A 19,133-nucleotide genomic window follows, 5' to 3' on the forward strand; every position below is an offset into this window, starting at 1 on the left:
GGGGTCCAAGAGTCTTGAGCTTGTTTTATCCACACTTGGTCACCTTGTTGTAAAGGATGGGGCTAAAGGGGGGGGGAGAGAGAAAGGGGGCTGTTAAATATAGCTTTCCCTAAGGGAAAGCTTAAGAGCTTCCTCTAATGGCTGAAGAACCTGTAAAGATTGAAGGATGTTATTGCCTGAAAGTTTTTTTTTTTGCTTTTTAATAAGTTTTTTATTGTGAAAAATACTGTACAGAAGGGTTACAGTTACATGAGCAAGGGAATGAGTACATTTCTTATCCAGCATTGTTGTCTCCTCCTTTGATTTTCCCCCTACCATCCCTTCCCTCCCATCTCCACAACTATACCCCCCCTAAATTGTAATGTACATTTTTCAACATAGTGTCTTGTACATCTCATTGTTGCAATGGGTCAACCCGTATCCCTATTTAAACATTTTGTTTTTTCCCTTCCCCTCCCCAAATTATACCAACATCAAATACAGTGAAAACAGTGATTATACCTTGGGGGAGGGACATACAAAGCAACAAAAAAATAACATCATACCTTATAAATATGTTAGAAACAAGAAAGAAAAAACCACTTGTGTCCCTATCTTGGGGTTCATTTCGCTTAACATCACCTGATCTGACCTTTTCTGCTTGTCCCAGACATATACTAGTTATTGAAAATAAGGAAAACCATGGGACCTATGTTTTCTTTGGGCTTGGCTTACTTCACTTAATATTATTTTTTCCAAGTCTTTCCATTTCCTAATAAATGGGGCAATGTCATTCTTTCTGATGGAGGCATAGAATTCCATTGTGTGTGTGTGTGTGTGTGTGTGTGTGTGTGTGTGTGTAAAATCAAATTTTCTTGATCCATTCATCTACTGAGGGGCATCTGGGTTGGTTCCATATCTTAGCTATGGTAAATAATGCTGCAATAAACATAGTTGTGCTGGTAGCTTTAGTATGGTCTTGTTTGTGATCATTTGGGTAAATGACCAAAAGTGGGATTACTGGGTCATAGGGGAACTCTATGTGAAGTCTTTTGAGAAACCTCCATACTACTTTCCAAAGTGGTTGAACAAGTTTACACTCCTACCAACAATGCAATAGGGTTCCCTTCTGTCCACATCCCCTCCAACACCTGTTGTTATTAGAGTTCTTGAATATAGCCATTCTAACTGGAGCTGCAGAGCTTCTGCATGGCGAAGGATATAGCTAAGAAGATCAATAGAAAGCCCACAGATTGGGAGAAGATCTTCACTAGCCATAAAATGGCCAAGGGTATCATATCTAAAATATACTTGGAACTCAAAAAATTAAATCCCCAACAACAAATCCTCAAAGAAACAACTGCAAGATAAATAAGTGGGCTAAAGACTTAAAAAGAAACTTCTCTGAAGAGGAAATAAAAATGGCCAATAGACACATGAAGAAATGCTCAACCTCCGTAGCCATAAAAGAAATGCAAATCAAAACAACATTGAGATGTCTGAAAGCTTTGTTACCAACTCCATACCTAAGACAGGCAAGTAATGGAGGCAGCCTCCCAAACAAAATCTCAAAAGAGGTTATGCTCTTTTGCCATTCTCTAAGGTTAATTTAGTTAAGGTCTCCTTAAGGGTCTGATTTTTTTAACCTGTCCTGATCTCTGGGGGCGGTATGTACAATGTAATTTTCAATTGATCCCCAGGGCCTAGCCAGGTTTTGAGTTATCTTAGAGACAAAAGCAGGACCATTATCTGATCCTATAACTAGGGGTAAGCCGAACTTAGAAATTAGTTGTTCTAGGAGTTTTTTGGCCACCACTTTTGCTGTTTTTGTCTTTGTTGGGAAAGCTTCCACCCATCCTGAAAATGTGTCCACAAAAACCAACAAAAACTTGTACCCATACTAGCCTGGTTTAACTTTAGTAAAATCCACTTTCTGGTCCCTTCCTGGCTCTGTATCTCTCTCACTCCCACTGGGGGCCCCTTACCAGAGGATGGGTTAGTTTGTTGGCATGCCATGCAGTGCACCACCAAGTCCAGCTGTAGAATAAAAAATTGTTTGCGGAGCAGGTTAGTTAGTTGGATTTTTTAAGTGGGTTTCTTTGTGAACCTGGCAGATCAGGTGTCTTTCCAGGGAAGGTGTCTTGGGGAATGACAAGATTTCCTTCAGGTGTCCCACGGTTCTCTTGGCTCACTACATCCGGGAACAAACATGTGAAGGGCGGCCCGGGTGGAGCTGGGATGGCCAGCCGGTTCCCTTCCCAGGTGGTCTCATGTCGTGGATCCTGGACAAGGCCTGCTTCCTGGCCAGCGTGCCAAATAGTGTATTTTCCAGGACTCAATAGCCAGTAGGACCCCAAACCCGAGGATGACTTGTGGTTTAAACAAAATGTTATTTGAGCGGAAGAACAAAGCGCCGGCGGGACCTTAGAGCAGGGCCTGAGGGTCAGGCAGCTGGCATCAGCTTTTAAGCATTCTGGACGGGAAGTGGGAGGGAGGAGCGCTTAAGCCTGCGCAGTTGGGCAGGCTTTGTCCATTTTGGCCAATGGTCACTCCAGAAGTGTTAACAATTTCCGCCTAGTGACTGTTGAAGGACGCTTGGGGAATAGAACAAAAGCTGGGAGCGACGCACTTAGTAGCAGAAGTCGAGTTACGGTTCGATTTTACAACCATAAAAACAAACTTACAAAATCATCCACTATTGATGAGCAGAGACTTCTCGTTTTTACATGGCCTAAGTACCTAAATCAAATATTATGTCTTTAATTTTTATACCACAACAGCAGAAACCATTGGGAGATCATTCCTTTGCAAACCCTAGCCTGCAACCTAATAAAACACAGCCAAGGGTGGCATTGAGCACAAATTTCCTGGGGGAAGCAGAAACATATGAATTTGCCTTGAAATTACTCTGAGGTGATGCAAGACTAAAGGAAGTTATTGGCAGAATACCAATAGCAAATCATCTTCATTTCTTTTTTTTTATTTTTAACAGTACTAGGGTTGATTTCAGGCACGTCAGCTTGCCTACTAGGCTGCTGCTCTTTTTTGAGCCATACCTTCAGCTCAACTTTTTGCTAGTTATTTTGGAATGGAATCTCGTAGCCTATGTTGGCCTAGATCCTCGATTCTCTGCATCTTAGCCTCCTGAGTAGCTGCAATTACAGGCATGAGCCACTGGTCTCCAGCTGTAAATCATCACTAAAAAGGACAAAGTGAGCCGAGCCCTGGTGGCTCACGCCTATAATCCTAGCTACTCAGAAGGTTTAGATCTAAAGATTATAGTTCAAAGCCAGGCTTGGCAGGGAAGTCTGAGATTCTTATCTCCGAGAAAATACCAAAAAGGCCAAAAAGTGGTAGACCACCAGACTTGAACACAAAAGATCAGGTATAGCACACAGGCCTAGAGGACCAGCACAAAAGGGAGCAGAGAGATAAAGTGACTAGGATATTAAGTTGCACTAAGAATATATAGAATGGACACAATTGTCTAATAAACTAATAATTTGAAATGTCACCTTGACAAATATCCACAAAGGAATAAGGGAATAAAAGAAAATGAAAATATAAAATAAAATGAACTGTTAAGCAAAATTGATATCTAAGTAATAATAATTCCAAAAGGAGAGAAAAAACAAAATCAAAGGAAATAAAGGGGGGGAAAGATTCTGTAAATTTAAAAGAGAATGAGCAAACATAGAAAAGATTCAGATTGCAAAGTAAGCATTAGAAAGAATAAAATGAGAAGAAATGGAGATGAAATTTAAGGGGACAATGAAGGGAGCATTCTTAAGTCTTTCTGAGGAAAAGATTAGACCACTTATCAAAACATGAAGGTTACATGAGAATAATGACTGTATTAGAGGCATGAAATCAGTGCTTATTCAAGTGTTGACTGCAGAGAACTTCAGCATATTATTCAAATTTGAGAAATGCGGAAGTATGTGAGTTCAGAAAGAGCATGACATAGAAAGTCATACTGGAAAGGGGTTTTATAGGGGAAATCACAGGACAGAAGAAAACAGAAAAATAAAAGATCAAAGAAATAAGAAAGGATTTGTTAATGACTACCAACTGAGAAAATGGAAGACAGACACCAACGTAATTTTTGTTGTTGGTGGTGGTAGTAATGGGGCTTGAACTCAGGCCTGGGAGCTGTCTCTTAGCTCTTTTGCTCAAGGCTAGTGCTCTGCCATTTTTGAGCCACAATTCCACTTCTGGTTAATTGGAAGTGGTTAATTGGAGAAAAGAGTCTCGCAGACTCTCCTGCCCATGCTGGCTTTGAACTGTAATCCTCAGATCTCAGTCTCCTGAGAAGCTAGGCTTATAGGCATGAGCTACTAGTATCTGGCTACCAGCAGCATTTTAAACATGTCTGATGCTGTGACACTCTTATCAAAGCTACTGCTGTCCAGTTATACATTATCACTAAAAGGGACAAAGTGACCAGGAAACAAAATCACACTATGCAGAATAAGTAAAATGGGCACAATTCACAGGCCCAGAGTTCTGAGGCTTTAAGGACAGAGCAGTTTCAGGGGAGGTTTCCAAGGTGTGCCATGGAGTCCAAAGATACTCTCAGGTTTGAAGACTGTTGTTTGCTTTGTTGGATTTTAGAGTTACCTAAGACTTGTTAATCTTTTCTATTACTCCCTTTTTGAAATCAAATCATGTCTACACCATTCCTGTTACAGCAATTCATTTTGTAAGCTCATAACAGGTTTGATTTCACAGGTTCAGCGCTGACAGAAATTTGTTTCAGAAAGAATGTTACTTTGAACCTTGTCAATATCTGAGACAACATATAAGTTGACCTATAAAAGAACCTTCAGTTTATGGATACATCTGAATATGAATATATATATATATATATATATATATATATATATATATATAGGAAAGATGTTTTAGAAGAAAACTTCAATGTTACTGACTGAAGCCATAAACAGTATTTATGAGGAAATGTGAAGGAAAGCTGGTGTTGCTGGCTCACTCCTGCAATCATAGCTACTCAGGAGGCTGAGATCTGAGGATCATAGTTGAAAGCCAGCCCTGGCAGAAAAGTCTGTGAGACTCTTGTTGTCAATTAACTAGCAAACACCCAGAAGTGGAGCTGTAGTTTAAGTGTTACAGTACCAGCAAAAAAAAAAAAGGCAAAAATGTGAGGCCTTAAAGTCTCAATACTAGCATAAAAAGAAAAATAGTTAACAACCTGTGAAGGAGCTGATGTGGGTCTGCCATTTCAACATGGATCATGAAAGAACTCCTTAGACAGTAAAGGCAAAAGTCTCTGCTCACAGCCCATATCTACATTGGCTTTCTTTTCTGTCCTGAAGCTGTGAGAAGAGGCAGGCCCAGGCCTACAGGGTGTTTGTGTTATAAATAAGGGCTTTAACAATGCTGCTCACAAGCCTGCCCATAAAGCTTAGAAAAAAGAAAGAAGTCCTGCACTGGTGGCTCAAGACTGTTATTGTAGATATTCATAGGGCTGAGATCTGAGAATCACATTTGAAGCCAGCCTGAGCAGGAAAATCTAATTGGTGGTTAGTCTCCAATTAACCACCAAAAGCTGGACATGGAGCTGCACACAGAAATAAAAACAAATGCTTGAAACGTATTTTCACTGGAATTCAGTTGTACCCCAGGTTCCTAACATTACCTAGCAACTGAGAGCACAAGTCATTAGTGAGGTCTGCTACAGATCTTTTGGAAGAAAAACAGAGGCAGACATTCAACGGCAGGAGAACTGAGGTAATGATTTTAAGTTCTGGTGTTTTTTTTAATTTTTATTAAAAATTAGAAGGTTCTATCAACAAAGCCATTCCAGATTTTCACAATTATCAGAATTGTCCCACCAGACGCCAACCCTTTGTCTTTAGATGTTTGAGCAGTCTTGCCTTGGGAAATCTTCCTGGGGAAGACTCTCCATGTACCCTGTTTCCTAGCTCACTGGCAAATAGAGATCTGATGAGTAACTAAAGTGGTTATGGAATTAGATAGCTCCTACAACTGAGGCTTTGCAAATTTGTTCAAATTTACTTTTTTTTTGCAAGTCCTGGGGTTTGAACTCAGGGACTGGGCACTGTCTCTGAGCATTTTTGCTTAAGGCTAGTACACTACCAGTTAAGCTATAGATCCATTTCTGGCTCTCTTTTTGTTGTCAGTTGAAGATGAGTCTTAGGAACTTTCCTGTCCAGACTGGCTTTGAACCATGGTCCTCAGATCTCAGCTTCCTGAGAAACTAGGATTAAAAGTGTGAGCCACCAGTGCCCAGCATCAGATTTACATTTTGATTAGAGCCAAAAAGGATACACAGGTTCAGAGAAAACATACTTTCTTGCTCATAGTTAATAGTATACTATAAACCTAATAATAAGCTTAGAAACTGCTTAGTATATCTTTCTTTATAGCTCATTTTCAATGGAGCATAAGGTAATGTAACTGCCGATTCTTCTGTCTAGAAGCCTGTCATCATTTTTGTCTTTAGTGAAAGTTTTTGTCCCCAAAGCAGGCAGGATTACGATTCCTTTTCCTGACAGATTAAGTTGGTATAGTGTATTCTTAGTTGTGAAAATATTCATGTAGCTTTGGTATTTTGAACTGGTGAATATTCACAACATTTGAAAAAGCCATATGATCTCAGTCACTTAAACATGTTGTGCATACATTCAAGAGTTAGAAAGTCTTATCTAACCAAACTGCTGAGATCATTTTATTCTTTGCTTCCTATATATTTCCTGTAGAGCATATTAATAAAGTTTAAAACAAAATTGAAGCCACTGGGCATCCATCATTCCTGTCAATGACTCTAGGGTCCTGTCAACTGTTGGTCTGGCGAAGGGATTTCTGAAACCTGGCCTCCTACCTGGAAACTTGCAGTTGCCAGTGTAAGGACTAGTATATGGGGGAGGGGACACCTAGGGTCTGCTGTTCATTCTTGTTCATAATCTCAGAGTAAAACTTCCTGGTCACACTTCATCTACTGCCCATCCCAGACCTACCAGTTTACTTTGACCTTCACCTGGGAGACCACTTGCTGCTTGTTCCGTCTTCCATTGTCCTGGAAATTGAAGCTCCAAAATATTTTTTTAAAAACAGATTCATCCATGTACTCATCAGTGAGAAAATCAGAGTAATGTTGATAAAGCTGGAGCCAGTAGCATAGGACTATATTGCTTCAAATGCCCATCAGGAAGAAGTCTTTAACCATTTAAAATAGCCATTGTGGACAAGTTACACAGAAAACAATTTGACCAAAAATATCTGACAGAGTATGAAAACCATTTTAAAAAAGCATGGTTGAAAACCTAGGACTTAATAATCAGTGAACAAACATTCTGCAGATTGGACACATAGAGGAATCAGAACTTAAAGAGTGACATCAGCAAGAACGGGCTCCACTTCCTTCAATAGGAAGTTCACCTACCAGCTACCCACAGGGGAAAGTGAAGTACCACTGCACACTTATCAAAACAGTCATTATCAGAAAGACACAAGAGCCAGTGCGGTAGCACAAATCTGCAATCCCACCACTGGGGAGGCTGAGGCAGGAAGATCACAAATTTGTAATTAGCCATCCAGGAAACAGATGTGGAGAAAAAGAAACCCTCATACGCTGTTGTTGGGAATGTAAATTAGTACAGGTTCAGCATTTCTATTCCAAAAATCCAAAATGCTCCAAAATCTAAAACTGTTTGGGCACTAAGATGGTACCCGAAATAGAAAATTCCATATCATGAAATTCTGTTGAGTGTACAATACTATTAAGCATATTGTATTAGTTATCCTTACTCAGTTTTGTGAAGCAAAAATAAATTTCATGTTTAGACTTAATCCCATCCCTAAAACTATTTTATTATGCAAATACTAATATTCTGAAATTTAAAACATAAAACCTGGAAATTTATAAGTTTCTATAGAATGAAAGATGCAGCATAGGCAGAGTCATTATGAAAAAGTACATGAAAATTCCTTAAGAGGTGAAAGATAAAATTACTGTATGATCTAACAATCTCATTTTTAGTTTTTATCCCAAAAGATCTGGAGAGATGTATGTGCTACCATGTTCATATTAGCAGTATTCACAATAACCATTCTATAGAATTAACCTGTCTATTAATAGATGAATAGGTACTGAAAATGTAGCATATATTTACAATGGACTATTACTCAACCATAAAATGATGGAAAAACCTGTCATTTCTGACAATATAGATAGAACTGGTCATCATTATTGTCTCTACTACATGATCTCATGATCTCATGATCATTCTATGATTTGACATGTGGGATCTGAAAATGTTGGTCTAGTGTGAGTTGATAATACAACAGTGTCTGTGGGAAGTAAAGGAGGTGGAGGGGAATGGGTAGAGGTCAGTCAATTGGTACCAAACCACAGTTAGGCAAGACAAGTAGTTTCAGGTGCTATGTTACACAGTATTTCAATAGTGTATGTTCAATACACATGTATTTCAAAAAAGCTAAAGTTAAATTTTAAGTCTAAAATATACAACAAATATTTGTAGGTGTTTGAGCTGTAGCTTTGATCTTCACTTCAGGGCCAGAAGTGGCAAAATCATGACCCTTTGGGCCAAAAATTAAGGTAGAGGGAGGGAAAAGAAAAGCACACAAATTGACACACAAATTGATCCACATTCAGTTTATTGGTTTTATCGGCTGTGTCCAGAGAAAAGATGTAATTTGCTTTTCTCAGTGAGACCATCGATGTTTTCCATTGCCTTCTGAGAGGATGATTAGTTACTGCAGAAGAGAAAAAACACATGTTCAAAGCAATGATAGCAAACTCCATTCCACTGCCAAGCCTACAGACAAAGGACTGCTGAGTGAAAAATACATGTGGCTGTGGCAAGAAAATAGCTCTTCAAAGAATGTTTATTATGTAATGTTTATTTGTCAAATTTTTATCATCAGGCTGCAAAGGTTGTCGGTAGTCCCAGCTACATGTGAGGTCCATATCAGGAGGATTGCCGTTCAAATCTAGCCCAGAAATAGTGAGACTCCTAACATAATCAATAAGCCGGATGTGGTGATGTACACATGTGATCTTAGCTACAAGAAACGCACAGATTATATTAAGTGAAGTAAGCCAGGCCCAAAGAAGCATAGGTCCCATGGTTTCCCTTATTTGCAATATCTAGTATAGGTATGAGTCAAGCGGAAAAGGTCAGATAATGTGATGTTAGGAAAATGAACCCTTAAATATGTATTTTAATGTTTTCGTTTCTTTCATGCATGTGTTTCTAACGCATTTATAAGATTATTTCTTTGTTGCTTTGTATGTCCCTCCCCCACAGTGTAACCCCCGCTTTCACTTTATTTGATGTCAGTATAACATGTGGAGGAGATGGGGACAAACAAGTCGTTTAAGGATTCAGGTGGACCTGTTGCAACAATGAGAAGTACAAAATGTCATGTCAAAACCAGCTTTACAATGTCGGTGTGGGGGGGGAGAGGGGGGTATAATTGGGTGGGGGGAGGGGGGAGGCTGGGAAGGGAGGTGAAGGGTAAACAAAGGAGGAGGCTGCAATGCTTGGTAAGAAATGTATGCATTATCCTGCCCATGTAATTGTAGCCCCTCTGTACAGTATGTTCTCAAATAAAATAAAATAAAATTAAAAAAAAAAAAAAAAGAAACGCACAGGTCAGGGCTGGGAAGGGGGCTAAGTGGTAGAGCGCTTGCCTAGCATACATGAGGCCCTGGGTTCAATTCCTCAGCACCACATAAGCAGAAAAAGCCAGAAGTGGGCCTGTGGCTCAAGTGGTGGGGTACCAGCCTTAAGCTGAAGAGCTGAGGGACAGCGCCCAGGCCCAGAGTTCAGGCCCCACGATGGACAAAAAAGAAAAAAAAAGGCACAGGTATGAGGATCATGGTCCAAGGTTGGTTCTGAGCCAGAACATCAGACCTTAGCCAAAAAAACTAGAGCAAAAAGCAATAGGTGTGATTCAAGTGAGAGTGTCTGACTGGTAATCATGACGCTCTGAGTTCAAACTCCAAAACATAGTGGTCATATTTACCATTTTCTGATTTCTGAGGAACTGTCATTTTTAATCAGAAGTATTGAAAAATGAGAAAATTTTACACTTTTCATGCACAAATATTTGTGAATATAGCATTAATATATTTACTTTATATGAAAGTTAAGTAGCTACTTTTTCCAAATGATTAAAGCCAATCATATTTGGTTTCCATAATGTGAACAGATTTTTAGTAGACTATATATGAATGTATTTTATATATTTCCATTTTCTACAAAAGTATATGTTATATAATAGAATATATTTCTACATATTGTATTACATTATATATGATTGTCTTCTTCAAATGGTTTGACATAAGGATTCCCCTTAAGATGTCAATATTTTTTTGGGGGGGTCCGGTCGTGGGGCCTGAACTCTGGGCCTGGGCACTGTCCCTCAGCAATTCAGCTCAAGGCTAGTGCTCTACCACTTGAGCCACAGCGCCACTTCCGGCTTTTTTCTTTTTGCTTATGTGGTGCTGAGGAATCGAACCCCAGGGCCTGTAAGGCAAGCGCTCTACCACTGAGCCACCTTCCCAGCCCCTAAGATGTCAATTTATGTGTACAATGAATCTTAATCAGAAACATTCCTTTCATCATTCCCTTCCCTTCTGTCCCAACCTCTATCTCCTCGAGTATCCTGGTTCCGTTTTCATATATGCACAAAGAGTATGGCTATACTGATTCACCATTCCTCTGTTCCTTTATCCACCTCCTACAATCTACTCCCCATTTCCCTTAGTCAAAACTGTTTTAGCTTCCTTGCTTCCTTGTATTATGTTGAAATTGTTGTTACGTGTTCAAAAGGGTTATATTGTAGATCTAACTCCTAATTCTACCATACTTTAGACAGTTTGATCATGTATGTAGCCATATGGTCTGATACGTGTTTTAGTATTTGTTTATACATTCCATGTGTACCATTTGATTCTCTGAACCTGGCTTACTTCTTTAAGTATTATTTTTCCTGGTCCATCCACATTCCTGTAAATGACAGTAGGATGGTTACAACCCAATGTGTGTGTTTGTGTGTGTGTGTGTGTGCATGTATGTTTCTAATATTTCATTGATCCATTCATTGGTTGTAGAGCATATAGGCTGTTTCCATGAAGGGCTATTGTGAATAGTTCAACAAATGAACATGGGTGTGCAGGTACCTTTACTCTATCCTAACATGCATAATTTCTCAACTGTGGTATCACTGGATCATAGAGGAGTTCTATTTTTAGATTTTTGAGGAATCACCATAATAACTTCCATAATAATTGCACTAAGTTACATTCCCATCAGCAGTATATTAGGATTTATGCAAATCAAAACAACATTGAGGTTCTACCTCAATCCAGTCAGAATTGCAACCACCAAAAATACAAACAACAAATGCTGGTGAGGATGCCAGAAAAAGTAATGGATTGCTTGTGGGAATGTGAACTGATTTTTTAACCCTCATTACTCATAAGTCATGAGCACTGGGCCTATGGTACTCTGATTGTGCTATAAACTCAGGTTTGCATCTCACTAAATTCAATTCCTTAATCTCACTCCAACAATAAGAGCAAGTGTTTAGTTAGCTTGAGAGAATGTTGTTGAAGTAAGTACTCAGCAGCAAGTTTAGTAAAGGTTGATAGGTTATTTTTTGTTACACAACTTAACAATTCATCTGCCTAATCAATACTTAAGAATTAAATGGAGATAAGTAATATCATTTTACTTAAAATCTATATTTATTTTAGGAACTATCTCCTGGTATGCTTACCCACTGAAAGGTGTTGGGGTGCTTTCCCGTGACTTTGATCTAAATGAAAAGGAAAATAACATTTTTAGGTTGGCACAATACAATCTATCAAAGTTATGTTTTTTATGACAATTTCTCCATCTTTCTCTTCAAAGTTTAAAAATAGCCAGCAAAATTTCTAATTATTTTTTGCTAATTGTTGTTACCAAAATTGAAAACTCTTGGACCTTTTGTCTACTTTATATCGACAAATTCCTTACTTCTAATCTACCAAGTAAAATAATGAGAGAGAAAAAGAATGGACTGAAGACAAATTAAGATTAACTACATCAATGTTACCACCAAAGTCTATCACTGATCTAATGACAGACTTCTCCTTTATTCCCTTTCTCTCCTTTATTCCCAACCTCTCCTTTACTCTAGTTTTTTTTTAACCATTCAACTTCCTCTTTAACCATACCTTCAGCCACACCTTATTTTGGGACATATCATTTAGATTTTAAGAAAAGGTTATAAAAATGGTTTGAATATCAAGGCATAAGCAATGTCTTCAAAATCTAGATCCCTGTAGACAATTCAGTTAGCTTGGTGTATAATGATTAAACTTCTCACATACTCCAAAACAGATCAGGAAGTGCAGACAAGTTCCATCCTGGCCTCCAGTTGTTGAACCAATTGTTTGTCCACATGGTGATACAACAAAGGAAGAAGATTGCTGGGAAATCCACTTTTTTAATCTGCAAAACTTACTGTTGGTTTATGCTCCTACTCTGACCAAAAAATATTCCCTATTCCATAGAATTAATTCTCCTCCAGCCAATAAAAACACGTATAACATGTACATTTAGAGAGAGAGAGAAAAGAGACATATAGAGATACATAAGAGACTATTGTCATTTATACCCATAATATTCTTACTTTAAAAAAATTGTTTCAGTGTATTCAACCAAAGAGTCCAGTGTCTCTCACTGACTTTCCAAAAAATAAACACAAAAACATAAAGGGAAAACGAACTTCTGTTCTTATATTGTAGTTCTAAGAAAACACAATAGTTGTTATAACAGTTAAGCACAGACACTATAGCTGATTATCTTATTAAAGTTTCAAAAATCAAAAAATTCTTTTCTGACAAATCTTAGACAAAAGGCTGGATTACACATTCATGTTCCAAACTTTACTCTTCAAATGAAGTGGTGTTGTCCTGTAACACTACCCTCTCCTTTGCATCTGCCAAGTTGAAAGGCACTCCTAGAAAGGGCTATTTATGTGATTACAGGCAGGCTGAGAGGTAACATGAGGGGATTATGGGAACAGCTCTAGCACTAATCGTGTGTGCAGATGTCAAGCTCAAGAATAATCCTCAAAAGTTTACATCATGGACAGAAAAATGGAAAGCGGGCAAATATAGTCATACTACTCCATGTGCATACGTGAAAATTGAACAAGGCAATTTGATGAGATTAATGTGGAAAGGTGGAAGAGTTGGGAGAAAACTGATGGGAAAGTTGACTCTGATTATGATTCACTATCTTAAATGGACATTTCTCATTGACATTAAGAAAAATAAGAATTTTTAAAGTTTCAGAGAGTAGTCATTCATTAAAAAGAACCTATTGAGCATTCACTCTTGATGGTGCTGCCTATAAATGGTCATGAACAAAATGGCCATTACCCACACGCAATTTCAGAAGACAAATGAAGGTAAAGTGCCAAAGTCCACAGAATTGCAGTTTGGACACTCCATCTCCAATACTTTGGAGACAGCACCGCTGAGCAGAGATAACCAAAAACAATCTTTTTTTGTTCTAGTTTGGAGGAAGTAACTCGCTAATGCCTGCAAGGGTGTCTACATAAGGAGACATCCAAAGATAATCTAGGTATAAAGGACAGAGAATCTCAGTGGCTTTCCTAGAGGATCACTTTCCTCAGGAAGAAAACTACATAATTTGGGGGGTAAAGCTAAGAAACATAAGTTATGGATATATATGCTATTCTGGAAGAGCAGTGAACACAATATGACTAAAAGAGGGCCCTTAAAGGAAGAAAGAGTAGACAACACAAGAAAAGAAAAACTCTAAGAGGACAAAAAGCATCAGATAACATTAGATAACACAGTCATAAATGAGAAACTAAAAATATTAAAGGAACTCAAAAAGCCCTTGTCAGCATACTTATAAAGACAGTAGATTTTAATTATCTAAAATACTGTCTAATAAAGCTCCTTCTAACTTAATTCATAGATATAAATGCAATCTCTACAAAGAAGCAATATTTTCCTTCATATAAAGCATGCAAAAATGTTCAAATCCTGAGTTCATTTTGCAGACTAAACATAAATACCTTCTCTCAGATTAGATTTCACTAGGATTTTAACAATGTATCACAACAGTCAATTATATGACTCTAATTATCTGAAGAAAGATAAATTGTCTTTAGAATAGAAAATTTCACTATTAGTTTTTGCATAAAGCTTTGTCTACTTTGTCTAGCTGCTAAAAAGATTTTGAGTCATATTATAATATATTCAATATATTTATTTAAAAGAAACACATCCTAGATTGTTTACCTGGTGGCATTTGCTGGGCTACTAGCTTCTGATGTGGATCTGAATAAAAATAATATTAAATAGTTAGTATTAAACTAATATTGTTTTGAGACTGAAAAATGGACCATTTTATACCCAAAATACCCCCCCCCTTTAAACCCTTTAAACCCTTAGGTATGGAAATATGTTGTATTCTTATTTACCTAGACTCTAAATCCAACCTAGAGCACCAAATTTAAATTCTCCAGTAGAAAAAAAGAACCAAGATAGGAAACATCTTTTCTTTCTTAGGAATTCCAGATGGAAGCATATGGTAGAATATTTGCATAGTAATCAAAAGGCCTACTATTACACTCCTCAAAAACATTGTCCTTGTGACTTTTAAACACAGAATATAAAAACTTGGCTCTAAAATCCTAAATTTGGTCTTCAAGGTGTACGTTACCTTTTTATTTGTTGATATATAAAGTGCTACATTTTGTAAATTAAAACTCACATTTACTTCGGGCAGCCTGTCAGATTGGACTGGCGGAACACTTTCCCTTTCTATTACACATATACCAAAGAGCTAGAAGTACACTAGCACAAAAGTCTTATATAAAATTGAGAATATCTAGCAGTGAAAAGTGAAGAAGCTCATCAGAAAACAGGAGCCAAAGCTAAAAACAAAGCTATATCCCCTAAGGTATGTGCTTTTAACAAATCTAGCTTGGGAGAACTTGAAATCTCATACCTTTATGTGATGGTCTTGAAGATAGATAAAAGCTATAACCACTAGTTCAGATCATAACAGGCAGATTACATGAGCAATGTGAATGGAAAAGATGAACGAGAACTTCAGGAAGATAGAAATATTTAACATCTCCACAGAGGTCAAGGCAGGAAATAGGCAAAGAAATGATCATTGTTAAAAAGACTGAGTGATTAACAAACTGATGGAGGAACCAAACAATGACAGATCAATATAAAAGTATAATTATGAACTGTCCAGTAGGCTATAGAAAGGCCAACAATGAGAAAGTCCTCCTTAGAATAGTTATATCAGATGGAGAGGAAACAGAATGGGGAAGAATCAATAACTGAAGAAAATATGAATGATATTTTTCCAGAATCAGTGACTCAAAATCTAATGTTGAGTAATATTTAGACTCAAAACTGGATAAAAATAAATTAGATGAAATCATATAACAATAAAATAAGACACATAGGATAACTTAGAAACCACCTAGAAAAATAAATGATTTTAATTAATGATTTCATGATTTAAGGAGGGAGCATATAGCATAACCAGATTGACAATCAGTGACAGTAAGTAAGTATTGTAAGACTTTCAAGCAAGTGACTCTCAACCTCCCAAATGCTCTGTAACCATCTAGCTATCATTCAGAAGTGAATGGGAGAAAAGTCATGTCCAGACAGTTAACACAAAAGGTTTGTAACACGGAGACATTATCTGAGGGTAAAAAGGTTGTACTACAGGGAAAAATGGACATTCAAATTAAATAAAAGTAAATGGATTCAACAATGAATAATGAGCAAAACAAGTGATACATATATATATATATATATATATATATGTCTTAACAACTTAAAGTCTTAACAACTTATTTAATTTAAAATGATAATAACAGTGACTAATGGAAAGTGTGTTCCTTTACATAAATACTTGGAAGAAGTTAAAAGCTAAACAACAATAATATGGAGATCAATGATTAGCACTTTCTGGTAAAAGGCCTAAGATCCTTCTGATTTTCAGAGAAACACAGGCAATATTGATAGAACATAGACATTTTTTAAAAATCACTTCTGCTAGGCATCAGTGGCCAGTGTATTCCTAGCTACTTAGGAGGCTAAGATCTGAGGATCACAGTTCAAAGCCAGTCTGGGCAAGGAAGGTCACAAGATTTTTATCTCTAATTAATCATCAAAAAGCCAGTAGTAGTGTTGTGGTTCAAGTGGAATAGCACTAGCCTTGAGCTAAAAAGCTTAGAGGCAGTGCCTATGCCCTGAGTTCAAGCCCCAAGACTGACAAAATGATGATGATGATAATGATGATGATGATGATGATGATGATGATGATGATGATGATGATGATGATGATGATGACGACAATAATTCCAAATAATGTAGTACTAACACTGTTAGATGACTCATCCTGCCTCTTTGCTTTCTTTGGCTTCAATATCCTTTCCCATGAACTTTTACCAGGCAAAGATAATATCAAAGATAAATGACCTGAAACCTGTAGTATCCAGTAGAGTTGTTGAAATTCAAATGAATAATCATTTTTAAAAAATGCTTCCCTGGTACACACTAAAACCAAAGGCTGTGGTGCTGAACATTCCAGATTAAACTATGGGAGCTGGAATGTATGTTTTCCTGTGGGTGATGCTGTCTTTCCCCCTGTCTATTCTGGTGAATAATGATTATGTTAACATTTCAGGATGAAAAACGAAACAATGGAGAAAGATAACATTACAGATAGATGAATGTGTGTGTGCATTGTACATGGAGGGTTGTCTGTGTAGCTTTTGTTTGTGTTTTAATGTGCTGGCCACTTAAGACATGCCAAGCATTCTACTCCATATTGGTTACACAATGTTGAGTAAGATAAACCTGGCCTGTACCCTCTGAGACAACAGAATGTAAGACCTATGTCCCAAGGTGCAGAAAAGCTAACTACATCCACTTTCTTCAACAATACATGGTAATTTACTCATGATAACAGAGTTCACAAAATAAAGAAAATTAACCATTTCAGTTTGATATGTTTAATGTTTGTTTCCAAAGTGCATCTTTCAGTAAGAGATAAGAAAGAGTTAAGCATAGGAAAATAGTCATTCTTACTGAACAAATGCTTGGATTTTTACCCTGAAATAGAATAGCTACCAGTGACAACTCAATTTATAATTCAGAAACATTAGTAGGAAAACAATGCTATTTGTTGAAGATAAAAATAACATCTTGTAATTGAAGATAAAAAGTCAATATAATTAATTTTTCTCAACCAAAATTTTTATAAAAATTTATAAATCTAGATTTATGGACTATGTGCCAGTTTATCAAATTTTAGACACTAGTTTGTATACCCAAGAAGTATACTAAAGTACCATCCAAACTGGATTCTTTTGGCACTATATATTTTTTCTTCTATTTCTGTGTGTGTCTGTGTATGTGTGCGCACGCATGCACACCAGTACTGAGACTTGAACAGAGAAAATTGTGCCCTCATTAGGCTTATTTGTTCATTGGCTGGCGCTCTACCATTTGAAGCTTACTGCCAGTGCAGCATTTTTGCTGGTTTATTAGAAGCATAGAGTTTTCCCCCTGGACTGTTTTTGAACCATGATTCTCTGAGCTGGGCCTCCTGAGTAACTGGAATTAGTAAGTCTCAGGTATGAGCTATTTTTCTTTTCTCATTACATATATATCCTGTTAGACATATTCTTTGTACTTTTTTCAGAGTAGACTTCTAATAAACATTTAGTGAATGGAGTAAAGGCCTAATTTATTAGGAGTAAAAATTCCTATTTACAGTCTGGTTTTCTATTCATTGTCTTACCAAAATTATGAGTTATGAATTAACCTCAGTTAATTATTCTCAGTTCTCAACATGTATCTTCTAATTCACATACCTGCTGGTGTAAGTGTGCGTACTCTCTTCTGATCTGGATCTATAAAAAAATTAAAAGATAAACTTAACAACTTACCTACTTCATGAGTAAAAAGTTCAACTTTTTATAAAAGTACTTACTAATAAATGATGTCCAGATATCACTGAGTAAAGGTGCAAATACTAGTTTTATTTTCTCATATACCTCACCCTCAAAGAGTATAAATTTCAGACTTTTCAATGAGAAAAGCATCAAGAAATCTCAGATTTGTTTTTTTCTTTCTTCTTGTTCAGTACCTGGGTTTATACCCGGGCCTTAAATACAGCAAGAACTCTGACACTGAGATACTTCACAGGCCTGTGTCTTACCACTTCTAAACATGGGATATGTAACATTTGAACCTGAATGTCTGACTCTGCTATAACCCAACTTGTAATTTTTCATTCCTTTTTCAAAATTGATTATGTCTTGTAAACTAAAACCTAGGCTGATTTCTAGACAAAACTTCCCTTCCTCACAGAAGAATGCTAGTTAAAGAATAAATCCCAAATATTATGCCAGGAGCTGGTGGCTCATGCCAGTAATTAGCTAGCTACTCAGGAGGCTGAGATCTGAGGATCGCGGTTCAAAGCCAGACCAGGCAGGAAAGTTTGTGAGTCCCTTATCTCCAATAAAACCACCAGAAAACTGGAAGTAACACTGTGACTCAAGTGGTAGAGTGCTCAACTTAAGCTGAAGAGTTGAGGTACAGACAGCATCCAAGCCCAGAGTTCAAGCCCCACAACCAACAACAACAACAAAAATAGTGTATGGGAGAGGCTAGCAATGAGGCTGAGTAAGTGCAGAAGCAGCTAAGCTGTTCTGTACACAGAAAAAAACTAGAGCTCAGCCAAGCCTTAGCATAGGTCCCAGGACTTCATATGTGGAGGAGCAGTAATGAAACCTCTCAACTACACCTGGAAGACAAGCAAGGCCATGTCATCCAAAAATCCAAAATAATTTTTTAAATGCTGATCAATGACCTTCAGAATGCAATGGGAAATTCAGCAAAGTGTGTGTTTGCCAGGCATGGGTCCATTAAGCCCCTGGAATATAGTTTCTGGGCCCAAGTTCACAGTCTCACAAGTTTGTAAACACCAGGCACAGCAATCGTTTTAAGTAATTTTGGCCTTAAGACAAATAAAAATGAAACAGCCTACATATATTTCTTGACCAGGTGAAATACC

The 19,133-nt window shown here is 37.4% G+C and overlaps 1 protein-coding gene across 1 annotated transcript in view; it reads right to left on the reverse strand.

The window, feature by feature from the left end:
• Positions 1-8,630: 8,630 nt before the first annotated feature.
• Adam32 (ADAM metallopeptidase domain 32) overlaps positions 8,631-19,133 on the reverse strand; it is a 104,891-nt gene continuing 94,388 nt past the window's right edge. The window contains exons 20-23 of the mRNA XM_070016124.1: positions 17,929-17,967; positions 14,315-14,353; positions 11,770-11,808; positions 8,631-8,736 (exon numbers count right to left, since the gene is read on the reverse strand). Coding sequence (XP_069872225.1) covers positions 8,730-8,736; positions 11,770-11,808; positions 14,315-14,353; positions 17,929-17,967 — 124 coding nt within the window. The 3' untranslated portion in view covers positions 8,631-8,729. The remainder of the gene's footprint in view (positions 8,737-11,769; positions 11,809-14,314; positions 14,354-17,928; positions 17,968-19,133) is intronic.

Source organism: Dipodomys merriami, unplaced genomic scaffold, assembly GCF_024711535.1.
Source record: "Dipodomys merriami isolate MVZ:Mamm:240054 unplaced genomic scaffold, mDipMer1.0.p SCAF_12, whole genome shotgun sequence".
Taxonomy (NCBI): domain Eukaryota; kingdom Metazoa; phylum Chordata; class Mammalia; order Rodentia; family Heteromyidae; genus Dipodomys; species Dipodomys merriami.